This window comes from Meles meles, chromosome 6 (genome assembly GCF_922984935.1).
Source record: "Meles meles chromosome 6, mMelMel3.1 paternal haplotype, whole genome shotgun sequence".
Taxonomy (NCBI): domain Eukaryota; kingdom Metazoa; phylum Chordata; class Mammalia; order Carnivora; family Mustelidae; genus Meles; species Meles meles.
In genome coordinates, this window is record NC_060071.1 from 103,348,461 (window position 1) to 103,372,706 (window position 24,246).

The 24,246-nt window shown below is 40.7% G+C and overlaps 1 protein-coding gene across 10 annotated transcripts in view; it reads right to left on the reverse strand.

Moving 5' to 3' along the window:
• Positions 1–24,246, reverse strand: part of TRIM9 (tripartite motif containing 9) — a 108,431-nt gene that overhangs the window by 17,406 nt on the left and 66,779 nt on the right. For 6 of the 10 annotated variants that reach the window (XM_046007440.1, XM_046007436.1, XM_046007442.1 and 3 more), the window contains exons 4-7: positions 16,270–16,380; positions 14,997–15,150; positions 7,318–7,475; positions 5,726–5,864 (exon numbers count right to left, since the gene is read on the reverse strand). In XM_046007440.1, coding sequence (XP_045863396.1) covers positions 5,726–5,864; positions 7,318–7,475; positions 14,997–15,150; positions 16,270–16,380 — 562 coding nt within the window. Of the gene's footprint in view, positions 1–3,774; positions 5,865–7,317; positions 7,476–14,996; positions 15,151–16,269; positions 16,381–24,246 lie in introns of those variants that run through there. The other 4 variants (XM_046007443.1, XM_046007439.1, XM_046007437.1 and 1 more) reach the window with 2 other exon arrangements.

A 24,246-nucleotide genomic window follows, 5' to 3' on the forward strand; every position in this document is an offset into this window, starting at 1 on the left:
ACATGAGGCAGCTACATAATGATGCTTCATTTGGACAAGATGTTTTCACACACTTAGCAAACAGACTTAGGATAGATTTCCCCATTTCCTTCCTTTTAGTTGAGTGCAAATAGTGCTGTTCTAATGTCAGCACTGAAGTGCACTGTGCTGGGCAGTGCAGGCTGGAAGGCCAGGGTCTGACATGTCACTTAACCTCTCAAAGGCTGTCTTCCCTTATGGAGGATGAGGTAATAATTATAATACTTCCTCCTGGAGTGTGGGAGGTGGAATAATGGCTTGTCCAAAAATGTCTGTGTCATATAATCCTTGCAATCTCTTACCTTACATGACAAAAGGTCCTTTGCAAATGTAATTAGGGTAAGGATTTTGAGATGGAGAGATTATCCAGATGGCCCCAAGGTAATCACAAGGGTCCTTATAAAAGGGAAACAGGAGGTGCAGAGTTAGAAAGAGATTGGAAGCTGCTACACTTCTCGCGTTGCAGATGGAGGAAGGGGCTGTGAGCCAAGGAACACAGGTGGCTTTTAGAAGCTGGAGAAGGAAAGAGAACAGATTCTCCTCTAGAACTACCTGAAGGAATGCAGCCCCATCAACACCACACTGTTTGCCTAGTGAAATCCATCTAGGAATCTGACCTAAAGAACTGTAAGATAATAAAATTTGCATTATTTTAAGCTACTGAGTTTGTAGTAATTTGTTACAGCAGCAATAGGAAATTAATACACAGGGTAAATCTGGAATATTGCGATATCTGAACAGGAGCGGGATTTGCATTAGTGGGCACAGAGGTGTAGTCTAGAGTCTTTATAGCTGTTTTAGGGTGAATAGAAAAAACTAGTTTTCCCTTAGGATCTTATAGTGAAACATAGAATGGATGGTTTTTTATATAGTTCTTCTACTGGATTTCAGTATCCTTAAAAATACTTGCTGGCTGTCACTTTTCCATGGAATCTTTTAGTGGGCAATGAAGAAAGTTCTTAGAAGCTTGACACAAAATGAGATAGAGTTTATTGCAATAGTTTCTCATGGCATTTTGTATTGTGATTCTATAAAGCCTTCTGAGATATACCTAATATCCATTACCAAGGGAATATACTGACTTTTAAATGTTAGATGGAAATATTTTTACAGTTCATAATATATTTTCTAACTTTCTTAATAGGAACACAAGCCACAGAATGCGGTCTTTTGACTTTTTTGGCGGGGAGGGGTCATTCTCAGTTTTCCCAGTTACCTTCCCTCTTCACCAGTCCCTCTTCTCTCTTCTAATGTGATGTTCCTAGTCTGCTGTGGTCTTCCCGAGTGGGTCATGAGCTCAGTGTACTCGTGCATAAAGTAAGAATAGCAAGACCAGAGGAGATCAGGGGCCCTGCTGTAAGGATAGCACAGGAGTGTCTACACCTAACTTTGACTTTTTTTCTTCTTTTTTTTTCAGCATCACAATCAGAGGTTATTGTCACTTCTTGATTGTAAGATGACTATCTAGATTGCAGGGTGGATATCCTAGCTCTAGGGAGGTGAGGTAGCATAGTTTTTAGGTGTTCTGAGTCAGATGCCATGGAACTCAGGGAGAAGGAAGATGAAGCCCATAAGCTCTGGGGGCAGGGGTCATGCCTCATGCATCTTTGTGATCCTGAGCCCAGCACAGTGCCTGACACAACTGAGATGCTCCATTAATGTTTTTTGAATGAATGATATCATATGTTATCATAGTCAGCTCAGGCAGATTTTGAAGCTTTTGCCTTGTATACAGTTATTCCTTGTGTTTGGATTTCTGTCTGTCTGTCTCTCTATACTCTGGGAAGTCTTCCCTCCTTTTTGGATCATATTCACTTTCTTTGCAATATGTTGCAACTAACTTCATGTAGCTCTTGCATGTAAAACAATCAGAATATTATTTCTATGAAAACATAAATTTCAAAAGTCCTGTTTTAGGTACACTTCCACTTTTGGGGGCTGCTTCTTAGGCAAAATTAAACTCTAAATAGCAGAATTGAGGTGATTTTTAAAAATGGAATGGTTCAAACATTTCTGGTGTAAAATCTATCTGGAAAGCAATTGAGAAACACAGATCAAGGGCCTCAAAAGTGTTCATGCTCCTTGGTCTGGTAATTCCAACTCTAAGAATTTGTCCAAGGAAAATACCAAGATTTGTGTGCGAGAGTATTGATAGACTCAAGGGTGATACCCTTCCTGTTCTCACTCCCCTGAAGGATTCCCTTCTCCACTAAGACTGAGAGAAGCCATTCCCTGGCAATTCTCCCCACTGAGAGGGGGTCAGAGAGAAACCCTCTCTTTTCAGTCACCTAATAGTCTTGAGTTATTTGAGCCCCAGGAATGTTACCTGTGGTCTATTTTATTTTCTTTCCAGATTAAAGAAAAAGAAAAAAGTTAGTCTGTTCAGATAGGCAGAGGGAAAACAGGGAAAAATGAACGGGAAAATTACTGATTCTGTTCTCAGTCTCATCTAAAAACAAATCTCTTTCAGGAGTAGAGTCTCCGACAGAATAAGCCCCAGAACTATGTGGGAAGAAGGCCTTGTTACATAACAGGTATTCTTTTGCCGATGGTTTCAAAGACCATGACACAGCCATGATGGCTATTAAGTGGATTACTTAAAAAATATATACAACTGGGGTTGTGGGCCCTCATTTTAAAATTTCATCAAGATTCTTAATTGCTGACAGTTCTATTTCTTCTTAAGTCAGGGTTGAGATCTTAAGTTGGGTTGAGATCTGCAGCTGGCTTTATGTGCATGGCTGTCTTAGGTGCACTCCGAGAACTCTGCTTTCAGGGAACGAATCACACTTGAACTCATCTAATGATGCATTTTCCTTTCCTTTTCCCTTTTAATAACACTTTCTTTATAATTTCCATTGAATTAAATTACTTTTCATTATTTTCCTGACTGATTCCCAGATACAAATTATGTCTTCCTACTAGTCCCCTTTCCTTCCTTCCCAGTGATAATACTAACTTGCAAGTATGTAACTAGTCATGTGTCTTTTAAGGCCTGCCTCTCTTCCTAGACTGTGAGCTCATACAAGCAGGGGGGGACACCTCCTCACCCCTCTATACCCACAGTATAGCACACAGTGAGCCTTTACCAAGCACAGCCCAATAAATAGATAAAAAGCAGAACTGCTTCTGGAGAAAATGATCAGCATTTATAAAAACATAGACCTCTAATCTCCCCTGCATAATGTTACCTGTAAGTCAGCAGATGGTTTTAGGATTGTTCAAAGAATATAAGTGACAAGTGGTTTAAACCTCGGACTAAATGCAGGTACATACAAATGAGACTTGCTATCATATATGAATTGGACCCTTCTGTAATACAGACTTTTGTTTTGAACTTGGGGAAAGGCTTAGCTGTTGCTAAGAGGACCGCAAAACATCTTGTTACAGTAGAAAGCCGAAACAAACCGCCACGCCATTCCCAAGAGCAGCAAAGAAAATAAACTTCCAAAGCAAACCTTTCCAGGAACTGTAGGAAGGAAGATTAATAGAGTACAATATAAGTTCAGTTAATGTATTAAACCCTGTCAATGGCATTTTTCTCACTGATTTCTAAAAAAACCAAAAAACAAAAAATATATACATAGTTCTTTAATTCTATAGGCTTTCTCTATTGTTACAAATCTTTTTGATCTTTTTAATCAAATCTTTTTTTTTAAATTAGCTATTCATTATATATTTTTTCGTGCTTTCTAAACCTTGTCTCACCATGTGGATGAGTTAGAATGAGGGAGAAACAAATAGAACAAACCAAAGTTATGGAGAAAGTATGTGTGTGAACTTTATTTCATCATGAGAAAATCACTTCTGTGCAGTAACAGAGAATACTGATATATCTACACGATGATAAGGTTTTCTTTGTATTTAGATACATACCTTATATTTTGTACACAATATATAAAATTCATGGAGGAAATTAATTTCTACAGTACAGTTTCTTTGTTGGAAGAGGACTTGTTCCGTTAGTTTCGTTTAGAAAATGACCCCCAGTTCTGTGACTGTGGTACGAGGGATCGCAGTTCCAATCCTGTAATTTATTAGACACCATAATCTTATGAACAGTAAGAGAAACTGAGAAACTACATCCTCCTGCAGGATGAAAAGAGAAACATGAATGCTCAAGCTGCTATGCTAGTAACTGATTTTAGCGGAAGAATATGATTTCCATGATGTATTATGAATAGAAGTAGTAGGTCTCATGATACATATTAGCAACATTGCTGCAAACTGTCTCCCTGCTCTGATGACATGCACTTCACTCTTCAATCAAACCGCCTTGTACGCACGTGGGAAATGAGGCCATCATCACGAGGGGCCTTCTGCATTGCATGTAGGCAACTCTTGGAGGGCTTTAGCATTTAGCAGGGTACTTGGGGAAAGAGCCAACTGCTCTCAAGCAGAGAGGTCATCCCAGAGAGAAGTTGCTAAAATGGTCATTCGGGGGTCTGTAGCTATCTCATCCCTAGAACCCGATGGGAATGGGTGGTGCGGGCATGTTTCCTTCAGCGAATCCTTTTCCTTGAACAGCAACCCTCACAGACTTACCACTGCTCCCCAGGCACGGTCTTTACGGCTAGGGGCCTGTCAACCTTGCTGTGGGATTTGAAGTTGTGCTTGTTTTTAACCATGTGAAACATTTTAAGTGTGATTGGCGTATGCCAAGGTTTGTGGGAAGTGGGAAAAAAACACCACCACAGTTCTTTGAGCTAACATCTTGAATTTGAACAAAATCAACACAATTAGTTCTGCAGAGGGAGGTTATGGGGAATGCCAGCGGGGGTGACTTCTGTGATTAAAATGACACCCAGAAGGTCTGAAAATGCTTTGGCACTGACCACAAATATCTCTTCATAGGTTTAATTTCATGTGCTGTGATTGCTTTTAGAATGAAATGTTAAAAGCCTCAGAGGTTATACCTGGTCATCAAACACAAGCCCCTCTTCCGAGAGGAATGGCTTGACTCTGATGACCAACATATTTACAGTATGGCCAAGAAGCCAAAGTGCTCTGGGGCATGACAGTAGAGTGGCCCTGGGTGGCCTAACCCAGCCTAGAGGGATGGGCAAAGGTGAAAATGGCGAGGTAATGCGGAGCTGCTGGTCATTTCCTGTTTGGTGCCCACAGGAAGCCTCAGTCCTGGTGCCGCCGGCCTCGGCTTTGGGCGTGAGATGGAAGGCGGTCCACGCTGGCCGACAGGCCCTCTCTGAACAGCTCTAGCATCCCACACCCATTGGAAACATGTTCAGTCACACATATCCACAGCTGGAAAGAACCTCCGCCCCACCCTCAGAAACAGGTAAGGACTACAAAGCAATTTAGCATCATCTGGATAAAATTGGCAAGTGATGTGTTTTGTGGAGAATGGGAGCCTGCCCTAGAACCTAAATACATTTGTTTCACACACCGGGGGGGACATTCAGGCCTTCATTTTTTCAACTTCTTCAACTGCAGCTTATTTAGAGTGTTATCAAAGGAAGCCGACGCCCCAGGCCATTTGAACTGCCGCTGTGGACTCTTTGGTTTGATCACATCCACATACCATGGGCTCTCTAACGGCAGGAGAGGAACAGCGGCTTTGTGCCAGAATGCAGAGCAAGTCATGGAAACACTTCAGAATGTGGGCAGTGGTGGGGTTACCTCCGGGCTTGCCAGCCACTTTAGATGCCTCGCAGTTCTCGCTCTGAGGGATACTGCTGAAGGGCCTTACCCTCAGACGTTTGGAGGACCAGGGTCTTGCTGTACTGGCTGACTCCTGTTTTGTTGAAGGCCTTGATGCGAGCGTTGTATGTGCTGTTGAAGTGAAGACCATCCACGGTGCACATCGTCTCCTTCCCAACATACACTTCCTGAGGGTCAACAAAGAACAGGCCACAATTTAATGCCAACCCTTGTGAGGGGTGAGGGAGGCAGTGTCGCTCACTGGTCAGGAGCATGCATTTTGGTGGCAGTCTGATCTGGATTCAAGTCCTGTGAGATACTAAGCCATTTAATTGACCTTATTTACTTATTTAAGATTTTATTACTTATTGTTTGAGAGAGAGAGAGAAAGAGAGAGAGAGAGAGCATGAGTAGGGGGAGGGGAGGAGTGGAGGGAGAGGGAGAGAGAGAATCTCAAGCAAACCCCCTGATGAGCGTGGGGCCTGACACAGGACTTGATCTCAGGACCCTGAGATTATGACCTGAGCCAAAAGCAAGAGCTAGACACTCAACAAACTGAGCCACCAAGGTGCCCCTAATTGGCATTTTCAAGTCTCAGTTTTGACATCTGTAAAATGGGGACAATAATACCCAGTTCATGAGGCTGCTAAGATGATCCAGTAAGGAGGTCATGTGTACAAACTGACAAATGTAATGCCTTATATTTAGCGTGGGCCTGGCACCTTAATGAGTGGTAATTACTAGCAGTTAGGGCTTAAAAAATTAAAATTGGGTGCCTACAGTTAGCGTTATGCTTATTATTATTAACTTGGCATTTACCCACATAGTATATCTACCAAGCTCTCTATCCATCAGTGTGATTTGTCAAAATTGGTTTGAAAACATGAGTGTGGTCTCTGTGTTCTGTCTGTAACTCCACTGGTAACTTGAGGAACTGTCACCAAGATTACACTCAAAGGCACAGAAGTATAGGTTTTATGGTGGTGCAGAGGGAAGGGGGAGGAAACGGGGCGGGAGGAAGAATGACATTTCAAAGGCTTAAAATAAATCGTAGCATAATGCATCTTTAGCATAGGTTAGGCATGTGCCTCCCTCTTTAGCTGTAGGCTTCTGCAACACTATGCTGATGTAATGAGTAAAAATAATTTGTATTCAAAGTACAGCCTTAAAATGATAACTCTCTGGTGGGATACGAAGCAGCTTGGGGTCTGGGATCCTGGCATGCTAAGAATTTTATATGATAGATTATCTAAAGGACTCTTAACCACAATACGTGAGGTATGTGTTAATATTATCACCTCCCATTTTACAAGTGAGGTCATGAAGGCTCAAAGAAGTGAGAAGTGGGCACAATCCCACAGCTAAATGGTGGAGTCCAGATCCGAGAGCAAGCAGTTGGACTCCAGAACTTGTCGTCTACAAGGGCTTTCTCTTCAGAAGGGGAGGGCAGTTTCTCTTCAGAGACTCCTTCGTCCATCTTTTATGGTTCAAGGTGAATGCAGGTCTCCGTTGAAGGGCTGGCAGACCCTGCCAGGATGGTCTGGCCTCAGGAGAGGTGGGGAAGCTTGGCCTGAGACCCCACAATGGGTCCTCTGAGGTGGTCCCTGGCTTTGGTTAACAAGTAGCTGATGCTCTACTTACCCGGAACTGACCACCATTGCCATCATCCAGCTCCAGAATGTAGCCTTCAGCAGGCACCGTGGACAGAGGTGGCTGTTTCCAGGACAGCGTGGCGCTGTTGTTGTGGGTACAACACTCCTCCAACTGCAGGATGGGGGTTGCAGGGACTGGAGAGGAAGCTAAACAGAAATTAATGTAACCCTGGCTTCTGCTGAAATGCAAACATTTCAGGATCTTGAAATGGGAAACATCCCCCTGATAAACATGGGGCTTGACTCAGTACTAGCCCACGGGGGACCTGAACTGGATCTCTTCCAGAGTCTCTAGGACTGGGACAGGGTCCTGAGCTGCTATGATGCCCTTTCCCAAACTTGTGGTAGTACTTCTTACCTTAATCGTGGGGAGACAATTTCTCTGTTCTCACCCCCTTGAGCACTGAAGACCTCATCCCTAAGGGAACTATTTTAATGGGAGATGGGTTTCCAGCCTGGCCCACTAAAGTCCATGTAACCCATAATATGGGTGAAAAACATATCATAAAATTTATCCTGAGCCTTGACCTCCAGTCAAGGGCAAACTTGGAACTGCCTATTCTGAGCAGTTTGTTTGTTTTACCAGTGATTCTACTCAAGGTGTTGTACACATAAGTAGCTGCAACAGTGGATTTTTGAAAACTTAGTTGTAAGTGACATAAAAACAGTGACTTCTCCATTTCTAGACTTCTGGGGAACTTGACCCCATTTTTCCACGGTAGCTAGGCTAGCTCAGGTCCATTCTTTGAGGTGCAGAACAGCTAACCGTGAGCCTGGAGAGTAGCATGGCAGCAGAAGGGGCCTGGCAGGGGAGGGTCAAGGTGTCCTTATGACTTTGTGAGAATCTGCCACAGTACTATGAGTCACAACATCCCCTGTCCCCGTTTTGTGCTGGCAGTCTTTTCTATTACTTCAAACTGCAGAGTGGTTGAGCCTTCAGACACATGGACATAGAACGGTTAGGTAACAAAAAATCTCAGTTCCTAACATATGAACTCAATGTATATATTTGGGAATAATGTTTTTACCAACTGCTTAAAAATTTTTTGTTTAGTGGGCGCCTGGGTGGCTCAGTGGGTTAAGCCTCTGCCTTCGGCTCAGGTTATGATCCCGGGATCCTGGGATAGAGTCCCGCATTGGGCTCTCTGCTCAGCAGGGGGCCTGCTTCCCCTCTCTCTCTGCTCTGCCTCTCTGTCTGCTTGTGATCTCTCTCTCTGTCAAATAAATAAATAAAATCCTTAAAAAAATTTTTTTTGTTTAGCACCAAACCATTAATTTATTTTTGTAGCACTTTAACAATAGGAGAGAACAGTTTGGACGGCATCCAGGGACATTTAAACAAACAAATGTTAATTATGGAACACCTGGTATGCTGTACCAAAATTGGACTCCGTGTCATGCATCAAATTATCTGCTCCCTGCCATCACCTCAACCCCAAAGATGGTTTATTTAACAGCCATTTAGGAAACAGGTTCTAGGGTGGATAACCTAGGAAATAACAGCAGTGCTCATAACACAAGAGATATGGAAGTGAGGCAGGTCAATTATACTTAAGAAAAGACTTTGACACAAGAAAACCATGCCTGAGTTACTAGTTCAAACATAATGAAATAAAAATTATAACGAGTTGATTGGAGGTGGTGAATTTAGGAAGGGAAATCACGTTTCAGGTTTGAATGGCATAGAGTTCAGTTGGTCTTATGAGAAAAGAGTGGTTTCTATAGCCTCAGAGGTCCTCAAACATCTGGAATTGGAGGAAAGGAGATGGATTCATTGCCTTGTTCAAGAAATAGACTACAGGACTGGATGGGAAGGGGAGGAGAGAGAAGATGTAACACCTAATGATCCTCTGCCCGTAAACAGGCATCGCCTAACAGTTGTAATTGGAGGGTTAACTTCAGGTAATCATGTGTTAGGAAACCACCTGGTCATTAAACACTTTTCCCTTATAAAAATAATAAATTTTAACATATTAACTGTGGCGTAAATTATGATAAGTTTAAGCAAACTGTTCTTCGAATGACTTCTAGAGACATGGAATGATTCTCCTTGGGGATATTTGCTCTGAGCTGTCCTTACAAATCAGAACCTACCATAAAACATCCTATTTCTTGGACTCTCTTTATTTTATTAGTTCCCCTATCAATCTTCATTTTCCCTTTTTCATGTTTCAGGCAAGTCTACATTTCATCAATTTTAAAATCAAAGAATAAGCTCACAAGATGGTTTCAACTTGAATCATGTAAATGCTTGCAATGTCTCTGATAAGAAACTTAAATTTCCTTGTATAGACATAGGTATAATTAATAGATTAATTGAAATACATGATGTCATGTGTAATTAAAGCATGAGGGCTTCATTTGTAAGTCCTCAGTGGATGTGCTTTAAAAGACCGAAAAGATAATAAAAAGTCTAACCACTTACTAATCTTCAGATTTTAATATTGTCCAGACCTTAAACAAATGAATCAAAAAAAAAAAAAAAGCGAAATGAGGGAGGGAGAGTGAGATAAAAGGAGGGAAAGAGGGAGAGAAAGAGAGAAATGAAAATGAAGGAACATAGAGACATTTGCATGTCTAAATCTATTTCTCGATGTGCTAAGAATTATTTTTTCTATGTCCTTATTTACCCCAAAGTGATGTTGCATATAAAAGGCAAATGTGACAAAATTACAGCCTCATTAGCAAAAACTAAAGCTGACATTTTAGAAAAACAGATTTTATAGTGGGTATTTTATTACCCTATTTCACTTTATTAGATAAAAAGTAAATGGTGTATAAGAATCCAAAGTATTTTCAAATACTTTGTTTTGGAAGTATTTTGGAAATGGATAGCATCACAGTTCCTGGGCTGAACTCTAAGAAATTTTTATTTTACTGAAATTTCTGTCATTGGGCTGCTGCAGCTGTCTTAATCTTAATGCTTTCACCATCATTCTTAGATGTTTTTGTTTTTCCAGTTTCAGGAGAAACTGACTGATCAGAAGTCTATTGCTTGTATTCTTTTGGCCCATAATATCAAGCTTCGGGCTAAAAATTCTCTTCTTAGTTGCAAGAGGCAACCATTCTTACTCTCTTCCTTACTGACTTCCTTGGAGCTTTGGCTCAAAATTAAATTCTGCAACGGTGTCTTCACGAGTGTCACCCAAGTGATTTTCACAGTACCCCCACAAGAACAGGTGTTGTTATTATCTCTAGTTGATAGATGAGGAAAGAGAAACACAATTTTCATGGCTATTAAGTGGCAGAGCTGGGGTCCGAGTCCCAGCAGGCTGGCCCCAGGGGCTGTGTGCTTAATTACAGCACACTGCCTCTCCAGACCTGTGTGTAGTAATAGTGTACTAGAGGGAAGTCCCCACACCTGATTCCAAGAGGAATATTTCTTTTTGCTTCTGTAATGTGAGTGACAAAGTTCCCCGAGAATTGTTGGCATAGATTAGTGAAATATTTCACCATACATAGCATAATGTATCAATTTATCGAATCACTGTGTTGTCCACCTGAAACGAGTGTGACATTGGGTGTCAACCATACTTTAAAAATTGCAAGAAGAAAAGAAAGAAATATTTCACCATGAGAGCTATGGTAGCTGGGAATGCAATCCTCCTGAGTCATCCTGTCTCAATGTTCCTTGGGAGACTGTCTCTCCTTTATAGTGTGGCTGAACAACACAAGTGGCATCTCAGGAAAGTTTTTACTTTAGAGGAACAACAAGCCATTTCTGCAAAGCTCTCATTAGTACACTGGTGCAGAGAAATGTGAACATATGGGTTTTGAAGACTTGCATTGCAGAACTCCAAACCATGAATGGATCACATGCATGAACAGAGGACATGCGAGTCAGTGTGTGTGCTCATCCGCATCCCAGCCAAACCTCTGGGTGCTCTTTCTCCATGATTTATAAGAAGGTCTGTTCACATCACACTGACCTTGCCCATGACCTTGGTGCATACTCAGGGCTCTTACATGTGACATGAGTTCATAAAGATAAATGTGTTCTTAGGTTGAGTAGAGGCACTTAAGGGATTAACAACCATTGGTACTAAAAAGGCTTAGGGGAGCATTAGGTCACTATTTCATATCCTGGTTCAGAATGAACATGTTGGCATTTCTTTCCAGCACTGACTCATAAATCTTGGGATACTTTCTATACTTAAGACAATTCTGGGATAATATTTTTCTGAGAATGTTTGAGCAAAGAAGGTACCAGAATTCTCCACTTAGATTTCAGATGCAGAATCAGGAAGAGCAGATGAATTAAATCTTTAGCTCATAGAATAATTATTTTCTTGCTGATTAGTAGCTGGTCTAACTGAAATATTTAAAAACCAGCAACAGACATATCTTCTTTGATATCAAGGGAAAAAAAGGCATCTGAGATGAAATTCCAAAACCAGAGAGATGCTAGAATTTCCAGTTACGAAATGAACAGATATTTTGGTTGTTAGTTTGAGTCAGACTTTAAATGCATACTTTAAGTTAGCTTTGAAAATATTTTAACTTCCTACTGTAATCTGCTTAGCATAGTTAGAAAACATATACTGAAGTACACATATTGTATTAATGGTCAGATTACTTTAGCACTGTTCTCAATGCTATTTAAATTTTGACCCTTCTTACATGGATTTGGGGGTACAGTTTCTTGAAATATTTTTACTGACAAGCTGGGAATGTGCGGTGTATTAAACTGACCAAGCTATCCTACCGAAAAACACTAATATTACACCTAGCACAGCTGTGTATGTTAACAGCTATCAAAGAGGCCAGTAGGAGTAGTCTTAACCACAGCCAGTCAAATTCTATTGTGTCATGACCTTTTGGCTTCTCCTTTCCATCGAAAACATCTGACAGATAAAAATTATTTCGAGTCTAATGAGGACTTGGCTCTCACCGAATTAATTAAACTTCAAAGCACAAAGCAAAGCATATAAATTAACTCTGCAGAAGGATACTAATCAGCAGTAAATTAAATTAATGTGAAGTATTAAAAAGAAAAGGGAAATGGAATAATCCAGTCTCATTCCAAATGGCCTGTCGGAGGAAACTTGTAAATAACTATTTGAGATCATTTTGTGTCCTGGGTGAATTTTTGTGAGTGTGTTCTGCATTTTGGCCTTGAGAGTGTGTGGCACTCTCCGCTGTGCGTGCAGTCTTGGGTGGAGTAGACACACAGCCATTTTTCATGCATATGTCTGCAGGCAGCCTTAAGGGGCCAAGTGCCTGTGCTTTAGGAATGGGGTCTGTGAGGCACAGCACATGAGGCTGCAGTTCCCATACCAGATGAAGGGCCTGTTCATTCCAACACAATTGTTACCATCCTGCCAACTGGCCTGGACTTCACTCTGGGCAGATGGACATGATTCAGAAGGACAGCAAATAAGGGAGGGGAGGGCTTTGTCAGCTGCTGAAAGCAGTTCAAAGCCCTGAGGCTTTCCCCCTATACCTGTTCCATCACCAAGTCTAATTGGGTTGGCTCCTTTTTTCCTTCCACTGAAAGCCCTTCCACTGTCTTTCTGCGACACATTTTCTCCTCTGAGCTATTTGTGACATAACTTCCAACGATTTGACCTCATTGAGAGGACAGGATCCAGAGAGAGGCTGATTGAGGGGGATTTACCTGGGGCTCCATATATTACTCAGATGGCTGTATTCTATAGACCACATGGGGCTGTTTAAGAAAATATTCTAAATAGCAAGAAAGATGTGCTGCAACAAAAGTTAAATTTCTTAAGTTTAAGAGAGGAATTTGGTTATTGCTTGAAGAAGCCAGTTTATAAGGCACTGATGTTAAAACACAAACTGGAAGTTGTAGGTGCAGGGTCTGGAACGTATCTCTCTGGCTTTGAACGTTTGCCTGACATTCACTAGCTGTGTGAATTCAGGCAAGCTACCCAGTCTTCCTGTGCCTTAGTTTCCTTGGATGCCTACTAGGGCTGTGAGAATAAATTGAATTAATCCACATGAAGCACTTAGGAGAGTTTCTGGTTTGGTAAATAGTCAGGAAATGCTAAACATTTTTGTTATGGCAACAAAGTACTTTTGTTAATCTATATGCTATTTACTCCAAAAATCAATTAAGGCATCATCCCAAAGCAGTACATAATAAACAAAAAATGAGAAAACTGAAAAGAGCAAAAATCCATTAAAAGAATGAGAGAGTTACCTGCACCAGGTACACGGATGAGTTTAGCTTTGTGATGTGAGTTACAAGTGCAGAGCCCTAAGACTTGCTGGGTTAGGTGTTTCTCTCTGATAAAAGGAAGCATGTAGATTTTTCTTAAAAAATGAAAATCTTAAAGCACTTACTTCTAAGTCCTTTATTATGTGGCTGCTCAAATTGGGAGAAGCAAAGAGCAAATCAATTTCTTCAGTTTTAGAAAAAGACTAGAAAGTGACACAATTACAGAGATGAAGAACAGATAGGCGATTGCCAGGGATTGATGACGCAGAGGGGAGGGGTGTGGGTATAACTATATGACCATAATGGAGTAGCATGAGGGAGGTCTTTATGGTGGTAGCTTAATTGCAGGAGCAGTTAGATGACTCTAAACACCTGACAAATGACCCAGAGTGATACATATCCATTGTATCAATGTTAATTCCTGTGCGTGTATTTTTTTTAAGTGGATTCCACACAGGGTATAGAGCCCAATGCGGAGCTTGAACTCACAACCCTGAGATCAAGACCTGAGCTGAGATCAAGAGTCGGATGCTTAACCAACTGGGCTGGGCCACCCAGGTTCTCCTAATTTCCTGGTTTTGATATAAGATGATAGTTCTACAAGATGCAACCATTGATGGAAACTAGGCTAAGGGTACACAGGACCTCTCCTTACTATTTTTGCAACTTCCTGTGAATGTATAAATATTTCAAAATGAAAGTTAAAAAAGAATCTTTTTCCAATGGATATTACTTATACTGCCATAAAAATATCATTGCATGGTTGGCTTTTTATTTTTCTTTGAAAGAGTTACTTTCCTTAAGATAATTTTAGGTACTTGCACTTCCCCCCAGCCACCCAAAAAATCTCAAAGATATCTTGCAAACCCCTAAATCATATAAGCCAAAAGTTTAAAAAGTTAAAATTTATTTCAGAACTTCATTTTCCTTCTGTAACCAGGCTGGCATTTTCCTGACCAGTATTGGCAAGTCAACGCTGATCCTCTCAAATTCCCACTAATTTATGCTCAACCATTTGCTCACCACCTACCCATGTGGCAGTAGTCATTTCAATTCTCAACTGCCTTGATTTATACCAATATTTCTGGGTTATTTTCTGTAACAAGATTTTTTTTTATGTACAGTGATGCGGTCTCTATATCTTCATCTTTTTTTTATGTCAGCTATTCCCTGATGCTGGGCTTGTGACAGCTCTGACTCTTAAGAAGGCAAGCATTGAGTTTATCTGAATGTATCTGGCTTTCTGAAAGGTAGGTCACAGGGCTACAATGGTACATTTCCCGTATGTGGTAAGCTGGGAGCCATTCCAGACTTTTGTACTGTTACCCAGAGGTGTGTGTGTATGTTTACTTCCTCACCTCTTAGGTGATTTATAAACCTGGCAGCTGTATTTTGTTTGCTACAGTCTGGCACAAAGCCTCAATCCTGCTTCAAGTACCAGTATCCACTTGGGGTGTTGCTCTATTTCAGGGGCTGCAGGCACACACCTTTCATCTGCACAAAGTCGAGCTGGTGAATGGATTGCAGCAGAGGGCTGTTGTCCAGACTCAGGTCGAAGTCCGTGGTCATCCTGGGAGTGAGCGTGCCTTTTCCCCACTGGTCCTCAGTCAGGTGCACCCTCCTTATGAGGGCGTCGGAAATCTAATCACATCAAAGACCACAGCCTAAGAAATATAACACCACTCTGGACACAGAACACTTCTCCTCCACTCTCCAGGAGCATTACCAAACCACTCTGGGACTCACACCTTTCCTGTCTCCATGTAGGCAGTGAGAAGTCTATTATGACAAGGGTCACCCATGCAAACCTGGGTGCTTTCATGAGTTGGAGGGAGCCACTATAAATAATTAGCAGCTATAAATTGCTTTGTAGACAAACCTGGATATATGCTATTGCTACTTATGACTGATCAACTAAATGCCAGCAACATTTGATAACATGTTGGTGATCTGTTAATCCTAGGAGAACAAACAACCCTAAGTTTCTAATAGGATGTGAGGATATTCTGTAAAGGCTTGGAATGAGTTTTATAAAATAGTTTGAGAGGCTGTATATGGTAATCTGTAATGTGGAATTTCTTATACTTTAAGCCTGTCATCTTCTCTATCACTTTATTCTTTGATAGAAAACCCTTCCATTTCTTATATTTAATCTCCCATTGTCACTCCTGGCCAGTTTGATAAAATGTGAATTGGAAGGAATCTATGTGTTCCTTAATAAAAGCTCCCTTAATCATTGAGCTCAAAACTTAAGCAAAATTCAACTGACATCATTACATCTCATTAAAACAATCAACACTGAAAAAAACTATGAGAAATCCAAGGAATGAAAAAACTCCTGGAAAATCACTGATTTAACTAGCCAGTAGAAACTCTCAAGAAGGTAGAAGCCTTGCATTTTAAACATTTCTAGCTGACAAAGCTGTCCAAGATATTAGTGGAAAGGGACCCAATTCTTAGGCAAAGCAGTAGCCCTGCTTCGGAGGAAATTACAGGGACTTACATTTTCATGATTAAACGTGAACAGAAACAAATTTTAAGAAGCCCATGTACATCTCAATCTTGGAGAACATGGTGGCAGAGACTTTCAGGAAGTCAGTGGCATTCTGCTGGTGCCCACATGTGCGTGGCTGTCTAAAGGTGGGTTCCACTGTGGAGGGAACATGGTCAGCAAGGGCTGCTGAGAGTCTGGCTGCGACATTGGTGGACTGAGTTTCATGGGACACTGAGAATCTGAAGTAGAAACTAGGTGACACTTACCTGCAAAAAGCCACTGGGATCATTTTCCTTAATGACCTCCAGGCAGTACTCCATGAGACCTGTGGTCTGGCGCAACTTCACTGTGCAGTGAGAGATCTGATCTCGAACCACCTAGGATTGATGAGAGAACAGAATGGTCCAAAGTGGCACAGGCTGTTAAAGACGCAAACTATGGTCCTTGAAGGGACATCTTCCTCAGTTTCCCCTTGCTTCCCTATCTTCCAGGAAGCTGATACTGTGAGCTGCTCTAAGTGGGAGGTCGTGGAGAGTTTACGAAGGAGCTGAGTAACCCGAGGTGTGGTTGCAGCTTCTGTTCTGTGAAACGTCACCCACCCGCTCCCACCCTGTGCCTCTCTTCTAAAGAGCAAACGTCCTCGTCTGAACCCAATTCCTTCTCATTCTGATTCTTCTTCCTGAGTGGGTGGTGGGATGGGGTTAGAGGTGAAACTTGCTGAAATACTGAGCTAATGACAACAAGGAAGCCAGACAAAGATGGATGCAGAGTTAAGTTTGGAGTTTAACCCACTTAGAAGCAGTCACTGCCTCATTAGGAGAGCAGTTGTTTTATTTATTTATTTATTGATTTAGATGAGAGAGAAAGAGACAGAATGAAAAGAGGAGTGGCAGAAGGAGAGGGAGAAGCAGACTCCCCCCTGAGCAGGGAGTCAGATGTGGGGTTGGATCCCAGGACCCGGGGATCATGACTTGAGCCCAAGTAGGATTCTTAACTGACTAAGCCCCCGAGGTGCCCCTGGGAGAGCAGTTTTAAAGTCTCTCTCTGTTTACCATGCTGTGAGTCTGCTTTAACCTAGAAAGGCATTACTCCGAACACGCAGTTTCTGCCTCTGGGAAGTTGTCTTTGCCCAGTGTCAACACATGACAGTCCTTGAAAAGTTTCTTTCTTCAAAGATTCATTTTCCATGTCCTCTGCTCAGTGACCCAAATCCTGACGTGGTTTCTGAAGCTAGAGTTGAACAAGAGTTTTCTAGGAAACTCAATTACTTACATTTATACTACTTTACAAAATCCTCAAAAATATCCAGCTTTCTTGATTTTATAAATAATAACTAAAAGGAATTTTAATAATAATTATTAAAAAGCTTTTTCTTCATTCCTTCTTTTCAGTTTTGATTATACATTTTTCATCAAAGATTATTACATCTACTTTTGGTTTTTTTTTTAAACTTTTTTTTTTTTATTTTATTTTATTTATTTGACAGAGAGAGATCACAAGTAGATAGAGAGGCAGGCAGAGAGAGAGAGAGAGGGAAGCAGGCTCCCCGCTGAGCAGAGAGCCCGATGCGGGACTCGATCCCAGGACCCTGAGATCATGACCTGAGCTGAAGGCAGTGGCTTAACCCACTGAGCCACCCAGGCGCCCTTGGTTTTTTTTTTAAAGATTTTATTTATTTATTTGACAGATAGAGATCACAAGTAGGCAGAGAGGCAGGCAGAGAGAGAGAGAGGGAAGCAGGCTCCCCGCTGAGCAGAGAGCCCAATGCGGTACTCGATCCCAGGACCCTGAGATCACGACCTGAGCCGAAGGCAGCGGCTTAACCCACCGAGCCACCCAGGTGCCTGCCCTATTACATTTACTTTTGAATACAATTGGAAAATAGACCCCAAAAAAGCAGTTATCTCATCACTCTCATGCAAATTTTTAAAGCATTTTGATTTTTTTTTTTTTAGGTTTTATCCTTGAGCTAGATATTTTTAAGGTTGCAATCATAATATGTGACAATTTTACCTCCTTCCCACTTAACACTATACCATAGGCATTTCACATGTTGCCACCATCAATAAATGTTACTGGCTCCATAAATATCCCACTGAGTGGGTTATCATAATTAATTAAACATTCCTGTTTCTCTATTTTTGGACATTTAAGTTCCTCCTAATTTTTTTTGACAGTTCATCCATTTATTATTGCTGATGTCTTCCTAATTTTTTTTTCTTGTGGTAAAATGTACATACAAAATTTACAATTTTAGCTATTTTTAAAAACGATTTTATTCATTTCTTTGAGAGAGAGACAGAGATAGTGACAGAGATAGAGAGAAAGAACAAGCAGGGAGGAGAGGGAGAAGCACACTCCCCGCTGAGCAGGAAGTCTAACATGGGACCTGATCCAGGACCCCAGGACCACGACCTGAACTGAAGGCAGACGCTTAACTGACTGAGCCCCTCAGGTGTTCCAACCTTAGCTATTTTTAATCAGATAATTCCGTGGCATTAAATACATTCATATTGTTGTGCAACTGTCATCACCATCCATTTCCAGAATTGTTTTTATCTTTCCGAACTAAAACTTTGTACCTATTAAACAGTAACTCTCTATTCTCCTCTCCCTGCTGGCCCCTGGCAACACCACCATTCTACTTTCTGTCATTATGGATTAGACTACTCCTGGACTCTTGTGTAAGTGGAATCATACAATGTTTGTCCTTTTGTGACTGGCTCATTTCATTTAGCATCATGTCTTCAAGGTGTTTATCCACACTGTAGCTGATGTCAAAATTTCCTTCCTTTTTTTTTTTCTTAAGATTTATTTATTTTAGTGAGTGAGCACAAGGGGGAAGGGCATAGGAGGAGGGAGAGTGAAACTCAAGCAGACTCCATGCTCAGCACAGGGCCCAATGCAGGGCCTGTGATCGCAACCCAAGCTGAAACCAAGAGTTGGACACTTAAAGTGACTGAGCCAACCAGATATCCTGAATTTCCTGAATAATATTTCATTGTAGGTACATACTACATTTTGTTTAACCATTCAATCATTGATGGATGCTTGGGTTGCTTCTACCCTTGGTTCTTGTGAATAAAGCTGTTATGACCATGGTATACAAATATCTGAAAGTCCCTGTTTCACTTCTTTTGGGTATATACCCTGAAGTAGAACTGCTGGATCATATGCTAATTCTATTCTATTTAGTTTTTTGAGAATCATCATACTGTTTTCCATAGCAGCTGCACCATTTTATATTCTCATTAGCAATGCACAAGGGTTCCAATTTCTCCATATCCTCACCAACACTTACTACTATCTTTAAAAAAAAATAATAATAGCCACCCTAATGGATGTGAAGTGGTATCTCATTGTGGTTTTGATTTGCATTTCCCTAATGACTAGTGATGCTGAGCATCTTTTCATATGCTTATTGGCCATTTGTATATCTCCTGTGGAGAAATGTCTATTCAAGTCCTTTGCCTATTTTTTAACTGGGTTGTTTTTTTGCTTTTGACACACAAAATTTATAAATTTTCATGAAGTATAATTTGTCTACCTTTTCCTTTGTTGCCTGTGCCTCTGGTACAATATCCAAGAAATCATTGCCAAATCCAGTGTTGGGAAGCATTTGCCCTTGTGTTTTCATCTAAGAGTTTTATAGTTTCAGTTCTTACATTTAGGTCTTTGGTCCATTTTGAGTTAATTTTTGTATACGGTGTTACGTGATGGTCCAACTTCTTTCTTTGGCTTGTGGATAGCCAGTTTTTCTGGTGTCATTTGTTATAAAACTGCCTTTCCCCATTGCCTAGTCTTGCCACCCTTGTCAAAATCATACTGTTTTCATTATTGTAGATTTGCAGTAAGTTATATAATCAGGAAGTATGAAAACTCTAGTTTTGTCCTTTTACACAATTGTTTTTGCACTATGGAGTTTCCTAATTTTTTGACAGATGATTTGTTTCCACTTTTTCACTTCTAATAAAATAAAAATAAAAAATAAAGTGTAGGACTTGAATCTGCATATCAGAACTGGTGAAAGAAACCAACTTTGATATGATATGAAGATCATCTTTGTGATTTTGGCGGGGAGAGGCGAGACCAAATTTAAAATTCAGTGATAGACTTATTTTCTTCTGGCATCTAGTATTCTGTCAAACCATCACCCCTATCTGTTGGTCTGGGCTCATGGAATGCAAATTATTTTATTTTACTTTTTTAATAAAAAACAAACAGGAAGATTAAGTTTTTGCTTCTTACAGGGAGAAAAAACACAAAACACCTAAAAGTATAAAAAAAAAAAACAAACAAAAACCCAGGACAGGTGACCTACTGCTAATATGCTACTCCTGTCTGCTGTTTTAGGTGTAACTAAATTGTTCCCAGAAAATGTGTTGATATCTTGGTAGCCAGTACATGAATGCTTCTAGACAGCAGAAGCCTCAGCAGTGGCCAATCACTATCCAAAGGGCATCTGTCCTAGGACTGTGCATACCTAACTGAGTGGTGTGCAAGTCTGCACCGGGCATTGTAACCCAAAGTGAGTCTGCTGAGGCCAAATAGACTTGAATGGTTGTGTTTATTTTCCAGAGCATTCAGATCAATGATAATTTTATGACTTAAATGTACTGAAATAAATATGATAATCAGGTCTCTTAAAATTCTACATCTGCCTCTATAAATCTCCTTCTCAAGCAAGATTTATTTGATGCTGAAGGAGCTATCTTGAATGTCAGGGCTCTCCAGCTAATCTTAAGAAGTTTCACTGTAGGGGGGCGCCTGGGTGGCTCAGTGGGTTAAAGCCTCTGCCTTCAGCTCGGGTCATGGTCCCAGGGTTCTGGGATTGAGCCCCGCATCGGGCTCTCTGCTCGGCGGGGAGCCTGCTTCCTCCTCTCTCTCTGCCTGCCTCTCTGCCTACTTGTGATCTCTGTCTGTCAAATAAATAAATAAAATCTTTAAAAAAAAAAAAAAAAGAAGTTTCACTGTAGGGAAGAGTTGGTGCATTTCAGTGGGGGTTTGCCACTGGCTCCTGTATTCCATGGTTCAAGCTTCTTGGGATGACTAAATATCCCTGAGTTCCTGGCTCTCAACTCCCACTATTGCAACAATGCATTTGGCCCATCTTTTTACATTTTAATCAATCATTTCACAATGATCCCATTAGCCTGTGATAAAAATCACTATTAAAAATTAAACTACAGGGTTCCCAGAAGCAGCACTTTTGGGTATATTGTAATTGACATCTAGTTTCTGAATTAATTTGGCAAGATTTCCCATCCTATGAAATCAGCCAAATAATTAGATCTTGTAAAAGTATAAATATATTTTCTCTAGTTGAGTGTTTGCATCAGCTCTCTTACTTGTTCCCTTCTTCATTCTGTGTTATTTCTATTACTATTATTATTTATCTCACGTTATATTTTCTATGGAAATCAATTCCTAGGAAGCTAGGCCAGGTCACTTTTCTTTTAAGGTCTACATTTCTCTGCAGTTGCTCTGATGCTCCGAAGAAACAGGTTGGCACCATGTTTGCAGCTGGCTGGAGTTAAGACTTCCTTTTCTTAGGAAGGAAATGTGCAAGTTGCAAGAGTGACACAAATAGGGACTGGGAAAAAAAAATCTCCCTGCTTTCATCTGCATTATGGCCTAAACCAGCTCTCGGGACAATGAATTAATCTTTAGTTCATAGTTTCAGAGAAGGCTTTCACAATTTTATTAGCAGTTCCCATCTGTTCAGGATGGCAAGTGCTATTGATCACTTGAATGTTTTTATTTTGTTAAGTGGCAAATTTATTAAGGTCATTCTTTGGGTCAAGACGTGTCACGGACACCTATTCGGAAAAAATGAACTTGAGCATAGACTGGCATGTGCCTCTGAGTGCTAAATTTTTTCAGTAGCATAGAGTAATCCATGATAGCTTATGTGTGAAATTTTGTTCTTCCTGTCCACAATTACATTTCCCATCCCATCTCTAGTAGACCAATCTCTTTCCTCCGGCACAGCCATGTAACACAACCAGCAGCAAGAACTGAAGTTAATTAAAGTGAATTTCATTATTTTATCCAATTTGACCTTGACACCCTTTCTCCGCCTCCATTCACCTCTCTATCTTACGTGTGTGTGGCTCTTTAAAATATTTTCTTTCTTTATTCTTTTTAATAAATACTTTTACTCATACTATTTTTTATTTCATCATGGGGTCTGCAGGGATACCACTAATGAATTTTTAGTCTAAGTAAACACTTCTCTCTCTTCTATTCTGAGAAATTCTTTCCTAAATATAATATGTAACTTCCCATCACAGCTTAAAACAGTTTCTCCTAAATATAAGGTAATCCTTTTTTTTTTTTTTTTTGACAGAGAGAGATCGCAAGTAGACAGAGAGGCAGGCAGAGAGAGAGAGGAGGAAGCAGGCTCCCCACCAAGGAGAGAGCCCGATGTGGGGCTCGATCCCAGGACCCCGGGATCATGACCTGAACCGAAGGCAGAGGCTTTAACCCTCTGAGCCACCCAGGTGCCCCGGTAATCCTTTTTTTACACGTAAGGTACAAGTAATCTCAAGATGCAAGCCAGAAGAATTTATTCTTCACAGGTTCTTTTGGTCAGTGGGAGGAGTTTCTACATGTAACATCGTTCCTAAAGCAAGATGACCAACTAATGCTTGGAATGGACTCATTTGTGAGTTACAAGTGAAGTGCTTTGGCCATGAGATTCATCTAGTAAAATAACAAATTTTCTTTTTTTCCCCCTAGAGTAGGATATTATCTCCTATATTATCATTATATTCACTGAAACTTAGAGATATTTAAATTAAGAAGAGCATCTTTATGGGGCGCCTGGGTGGCTCAGTGGGTTAAAGCCTCTGCCTTCAGCTCAGGTCATGGTCTCAGGGTCCTGGGATCGAGCCCCACATCGGGCTCTCTGCTCAGCAGGGAGCCTGCTTCCTCCTTTCTCCCTGCCTGCCTCTCTGACTACTTGTAATCTCTATCTATCAAATACATAAATAAAATCTTAAAAAAAAAAAAAAAAGAAGAGCATCTTTAATTTCTCACATGCCACCATTCTCCCACATGATTATAGGAAATATTTCCCCCTTCTCTTGATACCATTCTCTGTACTAATGTCATTAATTTACCCACATAACAACTACTCATTTCAAAGACCAGTTTTGAGGTTTTGAGTTTTTAATCAAGAAAAGGATAATTTAGCCCTATTAAATAAATAAAATATGTACCTGTTTTAGGAAGGCTTGAGTTTTTAACAGAAAAACTGAACTTTCTATTTCAAAAGTGTGAATGCCACTCATAGCCTTATCAATAAACTTTGAGTGGAATATGCAAAACCCACTCTTAGTATGTAGAATACTACATCCCCGTACAAAGAAGTTAATGAAGGAATACAAGTCGCTTGGAGAGATACACATATTGATGTGGTCCCACCCACGAAGGAGAACATTTACTGTTTATGGTGGGCTGCGGTTAAAGTGATGCATACAACACAGTATTTTGTAGGCTGTGAGGTGCAGGGAGACACAGTAGTTGACTTGCCCATATTCAAATTGTGTGTTTAGTGCCCTCTGGAGGTAAGGAATGTCACTCATGTCTGAGTTAAGGCAAAGGGTGTTAAAGGTCTGTGACTGCCCTCCACTGACATTGCCAAAGTGGGTAATGAGTGTTCAGAAGAGTGTCCTCTAACTTTAGTGAGCTCCAGCTGTGTGTGGTGGCATCCTGGTGATCCCATAGGGACCCTGCGTACAGTCCCTCTGTGACTTTTGCTCCTATGTGGTACGTAGCAGGGAATCACAGCATTTGTGAAATGAATTCCCCATTAATGATAGCCTTATAATCGATAATAATTGTGGTTAAAATTTTAGAGTTGGTCCCCCCCAAGGACAGTCAAAGTTTCAAGTGTTCCAGTGTACTTAATATTTCCAAATGTCTTCGTTGTAATGGACCTACAGAACTTATTGCCAGTAGTTTTATTGGGATTGAGCTGATTATTGGCATAAATTTGTTGCTTTTTCATTCTAGTAAGGGCTGTAGCCTGTCAAATCCTATCTAATTACTTAAAAAAAGTTTTGTGAGCTTGGGTAGGTCTGTCTTCCACCCTTTCTCCATCCATATTTCTTCTTTTCTTTCATTTTCTTCCTTTCCTTCCCTTTCCCTTTCTTTTCCATTTCCTTTCCCTTTCTTTCCCTTCCTTCTTCCCTTCCTCCTTTCTCCTTCCTTCCTTCTTTCCTCCCTCCCTTCCTTCT